General features: G+C 36.1%; 1 protein-coding gene across 3 annotated transcripts in view; it reads left to right on the plus strand.

Moving 5' to 3' along the window:
• The window catches only part of PRUNE2 (prune homolog 2 with BCH domain), a 133289-nt gene that overhangs the window by 23652 nt on the left and 95437 nt on the right, over positions 1 to 14200 (plus strand). For all 3 annotated transcript variants that reach the window (XM_052700754.1, XM_052700751.1, XM_052700752.1), the window contains exons 2-4: positions 8534 to 8638; positions 9534 to 9736; positions 11210 to 11373. In XM_052700754.1, the coding sequence (XP_052556714.1) occupies positions 8534 to 8638; positions 9534 to 9736; positions 11210 to 11373 (472 nt within the window). The remainder of the gene's footprint in view (positions 1 to 8533; positions 8639 to 9533; positions 9737 to 11209; positions 11374 to 14200) is intronic.

Genomic DNA, 14200 nt, shown 5'->3' on the forward strand with positions numbered 1-14200 from the left:
ACCTTCTGCTGTGAATATTTTCCTTTTTCAGCCATACTGGAGTATATCCTGTTTTGACTGGCAGAAAAGGCAATATGATCTTCTTATTGAGCCTAAGGTCATTTGAATAAGTTTCTCCCCTCCTCAACTTATCTTATTATAAAAACACAGTTTTCTTTAATTCTCTAAGGTAAAGTTTATTAATAATGTCTAGGGTAAAGGGAGTTTTTTCTTAAAGTAAAACTGGGGTCAAAACACACGGTGTAAAAGTTAGGTTTCCAAAATGTGGGCAAACATGGGTGGGCAAGTGTATCCCAAAAATAATCCATTTTGAAAGTCACATATAATTGAGTACTACTGACATCTGTGATGCACTGCAAGTGTTGTCTCCAAAGCTGTCCCTCAATGTAAAAATTTGAAGAAGCAAGGGAGTGTGGACATGTAAAACTTTAGTATGATGCAAAATCAGAGCCAAAACAATTGATGGAGCAAATGTAACCTCTAAAGGAGACGATAATTTTGATATTTTTAGTTATGTGATGCTTCTTTTGATATTTAAATAGCATCTCTGCATTGTATGTTTTCTCTAATTCTTTTTTTTTTTTTCTTTTTTTCTCCAAAATGGCACTAGGTATCATTATTCATATTTATTTTCACAATGATAGCAAATTTTCACAGAATTAGGAGAAGCTGTTCCCTTTATGGTACAGTGCCCTTGCAAGGAGATTTTGACAAATTCAGAGGGCTGTATAATCACCTACCATATGAAATTTAACAACAGCGAACGCCCAATTCTGTACCTGGGATGGTGCAGCTTTGGATATATGTTCCGAGTGGGGAAAAAGAGGCTGGAGAGCAGCCCTGTGGAATGGGGATCTGGGAGCTGTGGTGACAGCAAGAGGAACATGAGCCGGCAGTGTGCCCTGGCAGCCCAAAGGGCAACCGTACCTGGGGTGCAGCAGGCCCTGCACTGCCAGCGGGCGAGGGGAGGGGCTGTCTGCTCTGCTCTGTGCAGTGCAGCCTCACCTACAGCACTGGGTGCAGCACCGGGCTTCACGATGTAAGAGGAACATAAAACCATTACAGAGCATTAAAGGAGTGCTACAAAGATAATGCAGGGTCTGGAGAAAAGGTGTGTGAGGATCAGCCGAGGTCCCTGGGTGCGTGCAGCCCATAGCAGGGCAGGCTGAAGGCAGGCCTGATGGCGGCTGCAGCTCCTCGCAGGGAGCGGAAGGGCAGCGCTGAGCTCTGCTCTGTGTGACTGCGGCATGGAGCGGTGTGAGGGGAGGGCAGCTGGGGGTTGGGATGGGTTCTTTGCTTCAAGGCTGTGGGCGTGGAACGGGCTGCCCATGGGAATCACGACCTGACAGTTCAGGAAGCATTTGGACAATGCTGTCAAACACAGAGTTTGATTTTTCATTGTTCCTGTGTGGAGCCAGGGGTTGGACTCAGTGATGCTGGTGGATCCCTTCCACCTTGGGATGTTGTGTGATTCTATGATGTGAATGAATGTATGTGGTAAATAAATTAGCAGATATTTCAAAACAGAGCAGACTTCCATGCGGACGTACTCTGTAAAATCAATTCAAAATGAGAAGATGTTAGACATTTTTCATTGGTAGGAATTATTTCTTTTACATTCCGAAGTTTGTTTATCTGCAGAATGCCAAATCAGAGCTTGTTGGTAATGCAGCAGTATTGAATCTGAATTCTCAGCAGCAATACGCCTGTTCCACTTCTTGATTAAAAATGACTGGAAAAGAAAGTTCCTGGAATGATCTAGGATGAGAATTTCCTTTCTCAGCAAGCATGCTGAGTAGTTAGCCTACCCTCATGTCCATTATAAATTTTCAAGGATTTAGCGTGCTGCCGTGGAAGAGTTTAATTCTAGGAAACAGCATTTTTTTATTCTTCATTTTTAAATAAAAGTCTTTCTTCAAAGCTCTCAACTCTTAAATATAGCTTTTAAAGTATTAAATTTAAAGTCCAGTAATGCTTGGTTATGTTCAAGTTAAGCATTTGGTGCAGTCACCATAAGAGAAACAAATGCAGGTAAAACCTGGTGAAATATATATATATCAACTAGGCTCCAGGTAAATTGCAGATGCACGACAGCTAAGGTCTGAGACCTTTTGCTTGTCTCTGTCATAGGTTTTCATCATCATCATCATTGTTTTTCATCATCTTTTACAGATCTTATTCCATATGAATATTTAGTACAAAATTCAGAAAAAAACAGTGATATTTTATGCCTGTCCATTCTTTCCTGAGTTACTTTGAATTTTTAAGGCACTTTCACTTATTTCTGTAAGTCAGTATCTGCCCCACAAAAGCATTAAGTCTGGATCTAGACAACTGCCCTTTTATTATATCATATTATATTCTGCCAATGGCATTGATGTTTCTTGTAAAAGCTATTTTGTTTAATACAGATCAAGCAAATAAAGATCAAAATATGGCACACTTGAAATTTTCTCTTTTAAAATATATTTCCGTGGGAAGAATCAGTTATATAATTTCATTTTTATAACCATTACAGTAAGGGACAATACATATTGTATACTGTATATGATAAATGTAATGCTCTGTCCTCAAAATAAGACAAAACAGAATATTTAGTGGGATGACTTTTTTCAGGTCAGTATAAAGCTTTCTAGTGAAGAGATTTATGAAATATTAAAGTAAGTAAAACTTGGCATAAAATATTAAATTAATTTTGCCTAGGCTACAAACCACTTGTTTGTCAACAGAGAAGGATAATAACTTCAAAACCCTCACACTGATGGAGATAAAACAGTGGCTGATATTATGAGGCAAATGTAGTATATACTCTGAAATGACTAGAAAAATTGTAGATCTGGGTAGGAGGCTCAATCTCAAAGTTACAGAATAGTACAAAAATCTTCTTGTCTGAATAAAAGTCTCCAAATCTCAGTTAAGTATTGCTACAGATGACCAGGCTTTTTCTCATGTGTCTGCATGAAAACTGAGCACATTTGCTTAACAGTGATTTTAATGCTTCAGCTACAAGCTTGGAGCAGCTTTCAGAGTTGTGTCTGGCACTGTATTAGCATGTGACTGTGCAGCTTTTTCTCTATTAATATGCTTCTGTTGAGCTTCTTTCTTGAAAGAAATACTATCCTTGACAAGTAATGCACCATCAGCCTGTGCAGCAAAATGCTCTGATCTCATTGCAGGTGAAGGATAGAAGATCCGGTGAGATTTGAAGCAAAAAGAAAATAGTTGTCAGAAAGCAAAACTGTGTGTTTCTGGGTACGTGTGTGTATGAACAGGAGGGGAAATAAGCATTATTTTTTTTTTACTTGACCAAGCAGAGGTTTCTGCTTTATACCAGAAAAAATGTTCAGGATTTCTTATCATTCAAGATCATTTCACCTTCTATTTTAACAGAAGAAAAAAGGAAAAGAATGTTTTCTTTTACTGAGTTAGTATAATTTGATGAATCACTGTATCAATATATCCTAGCCAAAGCTTTTGCAAACCAGTATATGCAGTACTTTTGAATGAGTCATTTGTTTGATGCAGCTAAGGCCCAACAAAATATATTTTTCACCACAGAAGTATCTAAATGCTTATAAATCAGATTTTGTGAGCATTGATTGAGTATTGATCTGTACAGGTCTGATCAGGACTGAGTTATCCTGACTGATGCCCTCTGAGAATGGTGTGTTATTTCCTTAATTCATTTTATCTCAGACATTGAGTGTTTATGCACTTTACAGTTTACAACTAATCAAGCTGAACAAAAACCCGTCAACAGTAAGAGAGATTGATGGTGTCCTCTATTGCTTAATCTATGAGTTCTGGTTTCATCATCATCAACCTTTAAAATGTTTGGCTTCTTAGACTGAGAAGTCACAGATCCTCTGGAAGTTAGCTGTGGTTCCTGCAGGAGTTAATGACTTCTTGCAGTCCTGCTGCAGCTCAACATCACAGAGTTCGTGAATGTCAAACTTCTCCTGCCTCTCTCTGGGCTTCTCTGTTGAGACCTTTGCTTGGCAGGATAGATCAGAAGTTTTGCAGTCAAGGATGAGGAAGCCTCACATCCATGTGCCTGTGTTAGTAGTTACTTGATGAGCAATAGAATATGCAAACTAGTTTGGTCTGACAGAAGAGAAAGCAGTCTTTGAGGCTCGTAGAGTGCTTTACCGTTACTTTTACGGAGAATATATTTTCTGGAAGGTTATTAATTATATATTGTGCTAGGATATTAAAAAGTGATTCAGGGAGTTGCATGTGGAGAGAGGAAATGATGGTGAAGTTAAATATCTTGGACTTGTGAGAGGAGGAGGAGAATAAAATTATGCTTAGGGAAAAGAAGAGCAGAGATCAGAAAAGGCAATATGTCTCAGGGAAGAATTGTTTTATGTAGTATTCTGTTTATATTATTTTAGGTAATTTCATATTTAAGCCCTGGGAGATGGAAAAAAAATATTGTTTTGAGTTACGCTGACCTTATTTTAATCAATATGAAAACAGTTTTCTAGCAATGTCTTCAATTATTTCTTACAGCCTGAGTTCTATCAGTACCTTCCTTTATGCTAGTTTTAATGTCTTTAGAAATTGTAGTAAGCAGTGTTATGGCAAGACCTGGTTGTTCTGAAAGACCAGCTCCTAATTTGTTTCACTCATGGATGATGGTGCCTTTTTGCCAGTAATGACAAGCTGAGGATGGTCTTGCTGTGAATACTGACGTTTACAACTTCAAAGATGCTGAAATCAGATTAAGGTTTTATAAAGTTGTTTCCATTGACGTATGTGCAGAAGTGATGGAAAGCACCCAATTGTGCTGACTTACTTACAGTTTGGCAGAGTTGGTCTTTTACCTAATGCACAGATCTGAAGCTATCTCTCCAACACATGCTAAAACAGTATTAATTCTGCTCAAGCATAACACCAGTAATCACTTGGCTTTTGATAAAGTATCTGTGCTATTGGTACAAAAGTGTTTCTTATGTTAAAATAGAATGGTGAAAATTCTGTCTAGCTGTTTGAGTAATCTCACTGAATATGAAAATATCACCTGTGATTCTGGCATTGGATGAATACCGATTTCAAGTAGTAAAGACATTTGGAGTTGTCCATGTGAATAGATTGTACGAGTGTGATTTTTATCTATCACTGAATTATATCAGTGGCAGTCACTGGAGAATGAGAAAGTAAGTAATTCTGTATTAATGTGCTGACAGGGATTAGGGAAGACATGCACCTGTCTGTATGCTTCCCCATGGATGTCCTTCGCCCTTGCATGTGTTGTGTTTTGCTCTGAGACTTCTCTTGCCTGTTACCCAGTGGAATAACAGGACAGTAAACCAACCATATCCAAAGAAAACCATCATCTTTGCAATAGTAGCATTGCTTTAAAGCATGAAAAAGAGAAAGTATCTAGAAATAAAATTCCGTTAAGTAAATATAGATATATAAATGTATGTAAATATTATCAGTAATGTGGAATAGTTTAAGAAATAGAGAAAGGATTTTTCTTCTCTATTTAGTTTAAAACAACTTACTAACTTAGTTTTGTATTTTACTGTTAACAGAATAACTGTTCTATTCCATTAGAAAAATCTCATTGTGAAAGAAGCCCAGAGAAACAGAAACTAAAAAAAACTTTGCCAAGTGCAACAAATGAGAGATTAGAGTGTGAAGTATGGTAGCTTTGTGCAAATGAACAGCTTCTTACTCAGGGAGAGGTACTGTCATTAAAAGAACTGACTGTCACGCATGAAGTAAAAATGTATCCTCTCTGGAGCGGCCTGGGAAAGGCTGTGTGCAACAAGACACCTTCAGAAAGTTGTTTTCTGTTCCCTTTTCTTTGAGAAAACGTTGGAAGTAGCCTCTCAGTTGCCTCTACTGCATAGCTGAGTGCTGTAGGCAGAAATTCTCTAGAAGAAGCCAGCTGTGATTCAGAAATGAAGTATGTTAACAACCTTAACAGAAAAATACACCCTCTTGCTGTGTATCTTTGTGCTGCTGTAACAAAAGAACCCAGCCATTAAGCTCTATCTCAGATTTGTTATTAAGCTCTTGAGGACAGATTGAGGAAATGCCAGTACTTCCACAGTCTTTTCTCATTTGTTTGTGTTGATGAAATATCTGTGTGGTAGGATTCAAAAATAAAAAATCAGTTAGTGGGTAGGTAGTTGACCTCTTTGGATACTGAAGAAGAGATGGTCTCCTGAGATTTATTGCTCTACTGTATTCTCTTTGTAATTTACTCTTTAGAGTAGTGCTTTTCTTATTTCTTCAAAAGTGTAGGGTTCATAAATTTTTGGTCTGGGAATTCCTTAATTTTGTTGTAACTATTTTGTCCCCATTCTGAACTCTAAGAGTTAGGAGAAAAGATGTGATAGCTCACACAACTGAGTGAAATATGCTTTTTAAAATATGCACATATTTATATATGTATATATTTAATGTGAGAGCTTCTTTATGCAATTTTGAAGACGAAGTGATTCTTTTGTCTTTGGTGGTACTCCTCACACAATTTCTACTGATTTGAAGACTGCATTGTAGCTCTACAACAAAGTAGTTGTGAACATTGGAGTTGTACAAATAAGTGTGAAGATTGTGTGTGCTACAAAGCAAATTCATAAGATGGAGGAGGGGAATCAACTCTTTGAAAGGGTTGATATGTGTAGGACGAGGGGAAATGGTTTTAAGTTGAGGGAGGGAAGATTTAGGTCGGACATCAGGGGGAAATTCTTTACAGAGAGAGTGGTGAGGTTCTGGAACAGGCTGCCCAAGGAGGTTGTGGATGCCCCGTCCTTGGAGGTGTTCAAGGCCAGGTTGTATGGGGCCCTGGGCAGCCTGGTTTAGCATTAAATGGGGAGGTTGGTGGCCCTGCATGTGGCAGGGGATTGGAGATTCATGATCCTTGAGGTTCCTTCCAACCCTGGCCATTCTGTGATTCTGTGATTCTGTGACCAAAAATTTCTAATTACCATTTTCTTTGGAAAAAAATATGGTTGATGAATGGGTCTGACACTCATCACCGGAACTCAGATTTCTGTTGAATATCCCCGCTAGTTCTATGTGAGATAACGTTTCATGCAGTATGAGGAAAAGGAAGCAAGTAGTTTATAGATAGAGAATATGTACTTACAGAGTGATATCAGATAAGTTTTTTTTTAATATTGTTTGCACTTAGAGATGAGTGACTCTATAGTTTGAATAATCAATTTCTCAGTACACTCAGTTTCCTACTTTGTCTATGTAATGTTGTTTGCTATGCAGTTTTGAAGAGCCTGGAGAAAAAAGATTTGTAGACCCTGAATAAAAAAAAAAGCAAAGTATGAACCGTGAACTTTTTTCATTCTTCATTAATTAGTCAAAAATGTGTGCTGACAAGAATCATATAGCAAAAAAGACCGTATTAAAAGAAGGAAAGAAAAAAGTAGAAGTAAAGAGGGTTTACTGCTGATGAAGACATACTGTTTAAATGAGCATATCTGTTCCATTTTCTGTACACTTAAGAAAGTTATCTGTCTTAAATAGTTAAAATTTTCCCGCTGCTAAGGAAGTAGAGAGTAGTTGTCCTCATTTAATTACCCAGAGACATCTTCATGGCTGCATTCCGTATAATGGAAAGAGAACAGCTTCTTCCTTAGATTTATACAGAAGAAAGACTAGACACAGAGAAAAATAAATTAGTTTTAATATACTGCATAGCTATAATTATTGAGAATAGTATACTAATTATATCTTTCTGTGGAAAGATTAAATTTAACTTGATAGTGAAAAATTCTAATTCAAAATAACAAAAAGTACATCCACCTTTACACCACGAGAGCAACATGTTTGATTTCATGTATTTGTTTCTGAGCTGTTTATCTTAGTGTCAGTCAGATAGATTTCTCAAATGATGAAGTGTAACTCATTAAAACAACAACAACAAAAAAAGTGGAATGTTTCCATGGAGCTAGCCTAGCTTTAATAATGTACTCAAGGGAAAGAACATCATCTTATGTTTTTATGTGTGTGTGTGTGTGTTGTTATAAAGAAGACACTCTGTAATATTTTCCTATCATGCAGTTGGTCTGTCCTTTCTTTTCCCAGGGTTTGGAAGGCTATAATTTGATCAAATGGAGAACAGACTCCCTGTTGACAGTGAGGAAAGCTCAAACTTGTTGGTACTTCAGTCAGTGTTTCCAGCTTCTGAAGAGCTGGATGAAGGATTGTTACTTTGTCTATTTACTGATTTAAGCCAAAGAAAGAAAAGTAGAACTATGTGTGTATAATTTTCTATGTGTATTTCCATACTCTTTGTGATTGCTTTTCTTATGAGATCTGTTTTTGAGGTCTTTTTCCATATATACATGAAACTGCTTGTATGTTGCTTTGCTGCTACTCCTTGCATTCTGAACTGCATCTTTTATGCAACCCAAATTTCTTTGAACAAACTGTGAAAAAAAGGTGTTGCAGCTAAGGACAGTACCTGGATATTTAGAGTTTCTTCTGAAGATTCTTGGTGACTGGAATTTGTTTTTGTTTTCATTGTCACTCATGACAGTTGTCTTCTAATGTGTTACAGAGCCGGAGCAAACATCTGGAGAAAGTACATGTTGTTCTTGGAAGTAAATCCTGTGATTTGGACTCTCTTATTTCTGCTGTGGCCTATGCCTACTTTCTAGACAAGGTAATGAAAAAAAACAAGAGAGAGTTTTTTTTCTTACAAGTTATTACTGACATCTTGCTGTTAAGTCAGTTAAGACATCCCATAAAAACCTCTGTTTTAGAAGTGATTGCATAAACAAACCTGCAGTATAAATTACGGATCTTTAAGTGACTGCTTTACTTAAGTCGTTGATTCATACGATCCTGGATGGATCATACCTCTCTTTTAGTTTTTGTTTCAGAGATAGCAATTGGAGGTCCATTCTGCTTGTGATCCTGTTGTGCTTAGTGTTGTGTATACATAGTGTAAAAGAAATACCATGAACTAAAGAATTTGATGTCTTAACAATTGCATTCAAAGAATATTCTCCACTTTTTGTAATAAGCTTCAGATGAATGGAATGACTTGTGTGCTCTACAGAAGTGGATGTTATTTTGCCGACTTCCATACAATCGGGAGTTTATTTAGATAGCAAAATAATTAGTCTAAATGTAAATATTTCTGGCTCTTCATCCCAATCCAGTGTCAGAAATGCAAAATTAGTCAAGTTTGGGAGGCAGAATTTGACTAAGACTATCAGGGCTTCTTAAAGAGGGTTTCCATGAATTAAAATATTGTCTATTTGCATTTACAGAATTTTGAAGAAAGCATCATATTTTCCTGAAAAACTGAAGTAAGATTTTCAGAAGTTAATAGATCATTTTTTCTTCTTCCTCATTTTGCAACAATTCTGCAAGAGGAGCACACAGACAGAAACAAATAAAAAGAGCAGAAAGTGGTTCATAAAGAATGAAGTAAAAGGACAAAAATTTGACAGAAAATCCAAACTTTCTAGTTGCTCAGTCTGGTAAAATATGACTAATATAAATCAAGCCTTATTTCTTGCAACTCTCATAATTACGCATGTGCATTACAGGTCAGTCCTCCTGATGTTCTTTGCCTACCAGTCCTAAACATACCAAGAAGAGACTTCAGCTTCTTCACAGAGACAAGGTTTATATTGGAGGAGCTGAATATTCCGGAGTCATTCCATATCTTCCGAGATGAAATCAATTTACATCAGCTGAATGCTGAAGGGAAGTTGTCTTTAACGCTTACAAACAGCCACATGCTGACAAGGTATTGCATCTTTTATATAAGAGAATGGCTTACAGGTTTCACCTATTTTAAAAATCGTATTTTATGTTTTTTCTGAATTCAGATTGATATTGCTATGTTAGCACAGCAAAAAAAAAAAAAAAAATAAGGAAGTTAAAATATGTTTTCTCTCATTATTTCTGTGATTATGCTTAATACATACACCAAAGTAATAATTGTTCCATTATTTTGGGTCATTTCTAAGACAACTTGTATTTTCGCATTGCTTGGAGTAAATATTTTAAATGGCCTTTCGTATAACCAGTAAACACAATACCTTTCTTTTCTTGCTTGTTAGTTAGTTTTCACTAAAGAAATTAAAGCTCTCTTGTTGTTTAGGAGGTGGCCACAACAATTGCAAGTGTATGTGCTGTTAAGGTTCTCCTAAAGAAAAACAGAAATTTGAGATGTTTACATCAGAGGCAACACTGGCTTTAAATAAAACTAATGATGAATAGAAATTGTTGTAAATGTACCTAGCAACAGCTCATATTCTGCTTTTATATCATTTATGATTTTTGTTTGGCTGCTAGACTACTGAAATCCTTACAAACCACAGCATTTTTCTCAAAATGTCTCCCATGCCAGAGGCTGAGTTGCTGTATGGGAGCCCGTACACCTTAAGCAGGAAAGTTTATAAACCAATGGTGAACACAGGGAGCTTCTTTATAGTGGTCTGCCTCTCTTGTCAAGGGTGAAGAGCACTGTTTTCTTCCAGCTCTTAGTACTTCATTTAAGATAAATAACATTCTACCTATGCTATAGATTTAACTATGCAGCCTTGGGAAGAAAAAACAAAACAGCTTCATCCTACTCTGAGATTAAAACAAAAGTAGAGAAAATCTAAAATAAGAAATGTGTAAATCTCATAGCTGTTGATACTCTGACGACTGCTGACAATTCAGTACATTTTTTTCAAAGAAAAAATATCCGTAAGATTTGCTTTTCATTTATTACTGTCTACTCCTTTTTCTTCCTTCTAAGAATTATGAGTAGTATTTGATATTGTAGAATGTACTTTGGCTCTGTTGGTACTACTGGAAGCAGAAACAGAAAGTGTTTTAATGCAAAATAAACATCTTTTGTAAGTTGCTGAAACATTCAATGGGGAAATTCCACGTCTCTCTTTTATGAATGATGAAATTTTCAGTACTTGTAGAAATGTTTTTGTTTTTTTTTTCTTTTTTTTTTTTTTCAAATTAATAAATTTGAGATTTTGGTAACAGAACTGCGAACAGTTAACTGTTTAATACTTGCTGATAAAATCATTGTGGATCTTCATCCTGAAATTACTGTTCTAGGACTTGATTGTAACATGTTTTGACTTCGTAGCAAATTTTGAATAATAGTGATGTTACGATCTAAAATTTTCAAAAAGTTTTTGCAATGTTTTATTTGGTTGTCTCAGCAACTAGACGGAAAAAAATAAATGTATTTTTTAAATTTACTTGATAGTGAGGATAAAAGTTTGGAATCAGCTGTTGTCAAAGTCATCAATCCAGATGAGCAGTGTGATGGCAGCCTGGAGTTAGAAGCATCTTCTTCCTCTTTAGTAGTAAAAGAGATTCTTCAAGAAGCACCAGAGTTAATCACTCAGCAACTGGCTTATCTCCTCAGAGGTGAGAGATTACTCTTTATATTAAATACTGAAAGGTTTAATGGAGTGTTTCTGAATCTGCTCATGCAGAAAGAGTGTGATCCATTCTTTGGTTAACAATCCCTTTAAAGACCACAGGAAGCTTCATAAAAGAAGCAGGGAGTAAAGAGTTTGTTAAAGAGTAACATTATATTGAATATTAAAAATGTGCATTTAAAAATAGGCATGAGAGGTCTTTGCTGTATCACTAGACAAGAATATTAAATGGAGCTGTCGACACACCAGCTGGGTAGCTAGAAGAGCTGTGCAGTTCTTCAATTCCAGCGGCTGTGCAGTGCTGGCGGCTTGGCGCTGTCTGCCTGTGGACAGCAATATGGGTTGGAATCTAATATTTACATATTAGAGTTTCTTCTGATGGTGGTACCTTTTTGTGCAATGATGTGTTAATGGCATGATTCGGAACTTCTGCTGCTTAAAGACGCTGCAACCAAATCTTCATTACGTGTTCTTTTCTTCAGTATCACTTGTCCAATACAGTACAAAGGATGGGAATTCATACACCGAAGTATTTTCAATTTTTGTCTTCATAGCTATCATTTACGTTAGTTTGTTCAGTTTATTTGCTGCAGCAAAGTGCTTTCTTAGAAAATAAAGCTGGAGTTAGAAAGGAGTGCTGCCTTTAAGCTAAGTACTTAATTTTAATATTCCTTAATGAATTATAAAGATTTTAGGATGTAATTGTCATTCAGCTGTTAAATACCCTTTTAAGGACATATTTAATGAGGATTATGGAATCAGCCTGCACTTTCAGAAACTAATGGAGTCTTGACTTGTTATTGCACTGATTACTATGATAGCAAGTATGTTCTAAAAAATTACAGAGTTTTTTTTTGTTGTTTTTTTTTTTTCCATGTTTCCACAGAGAAAGTTCTAACTAGCACTTCTAAAGCCCTTCCACACTAACAAGCTCTTGTAAACCTTCCTTAAAATTTTTTTTGTAAGTTCCAAATTTTGTTTGAGTAGCTGTCCAGGAAATCCAGGCAAAAGATCAAGCATAGTAATTGATTCTGGAAGCAGAAAACATAAAAGGCTTTTGGGTATCTCACAGGCTACCTGTTTGGTGGTAGAAGGTCAGGAAGTAGTGCTCTGACTTAGCAACAAAAACATATGTAAGTGTCATACATGGTAATAAGTGTCCACATGTTTTGGCTCTATAGTTTGAATAAAAATTAAAATAAAGAAGCACTGAAAACGTTTGTTTTCATTTTTAAGGGATGTAGTACCTAATATGTATAGGTATGTTAAAATTACTAGGTAAATTTTAATTGTTGTGTTCAATAGTGTTCAGTAGTGAATATTTGCAGAACTCTGTGGATATGTGGGGCAATGGATACCTCCACTTGCATGGTATGAAAAGGGACTGACCAAGCCTAAATAACTAGAGCTGTACTTGTGACTGATGTCTTGCTACTTGCACCAGCAATGCAATTTGAGTATATGGAAGGTTGAACAATATCACAAATCTGATTCTGTTTCTTTTAAAATAGAGAAGATTTTTGGTACATAAGAACCCTTCAATACAAATTCAGAAAAGTCAATGAATCTCATTAATTGTTCTGATAGCAGAAAAAATAATTCCTAGATATAGATGCATGTGAATATCAGATCAAGCTACAATCAATCTAAAAATAAAAGATCAAATATAACCCACCTCACATAGTTTTTATGTTTTTCTGTTCATATGATGGTCTTCTGTTTAAGCCCTTGACCTTAACAGATTTTGAAATTCATCTCACGTGTGAGCCCAGGAAATGGGAGAGACAGCTTCACTCTTGTTGTTAGGGAATGCACGTTTAGAATCTGGGTGCCTTTCAGTTTAGCAGGATTATCCCAATCTCTGGTGATACTCCACAGGTATAGGAACAATGTAAAGAATGCTTCTCTGTTTTTTCCACGTGGTTATATTAATTTCACTGTAAATCTCTGTATTTTTTTTTTATGGATCAGTTTTGAGGGAATTTCAGAAACAGCAGAAAAATGTGGAAATCAAAGTGATAAAAATTAGGATTTTTTTTTTACTGAAGAGCTAGTAGATCCCAGTTCTGAGTGTCAGAACTGGAATTCATCCTTCATTTTCTGGTTTTCCAGTGAGTACTTTTGTAGAAAGTTTGTAAGATAATACAAATATCTCATATTTTAGTAAATACCATGTAGTGGCTGTAACAGTTTTATTCTTTGTCTCGTTTTCAAGTTTCATTGTCACAGTCTGTTAGCAATTTGTTGATTTTAATAACAAGAGCAGATATTCAAAACTTGTATATTTTAACTTTGAACAAATTTTGCCTACTCTCCTACTTGAAAAAGAAAAAGTTGAGGGAAGATGTAAGATGTGAAACTGAGCATTATTACTTTAGGTAGTTTAATATTTAAGGCCTTAATTAATTTTTTTTTTTTTTTTTTAATGGGTGCTTTCCTGTTATCTTTGCCTGCTCATCAAACATGCTATAAGTTAATTCTACCACTAGGCTTTGAACAGAGCCTGCTTTGAAAGTCAAAACGTTGTATAGCTATATTTGCCTTGTGTTAGAGCTTGCCCTGTCCCTGGATATGTGCCAGAAACAAAGAATTATGGAACCTGCCAGAGTCTTGGGCCTGTATTATTTTATTTCCCTGGAGATGTTTATAAGGGGGCTGTTGCTAAACTCCAGATCCATTAAACTGCTGAATCATTACATTTCTTATGGCAGCCAGCTGGCAAGGATGTGTTTCTAAGCACTCATTGTCAGGTACTCTGGATCAGTGCACTCTCAAAAATACCTCCTTATGTTTATTTGTATAAAACTTTGAAG

The sequence above is a fragment of the Tympanuchus pallidicinctus genome, unplaced genomic scaffold (genome assembly GCF_026119805.1).
Source record: "Tympanuchus pallidicinctus isolate F22 unplaced genomic scaffold, pur_lepc_1.0 scaffold4, whole genome shotgun sequence".
Taxonomy (NCBI): domain Eukaryota; kingdom Metazoa; phylum Chordata; class Aves; order Galliformes; family Phasianidae; genus Tympanuchus; species Tympanuchus pallidicinctus.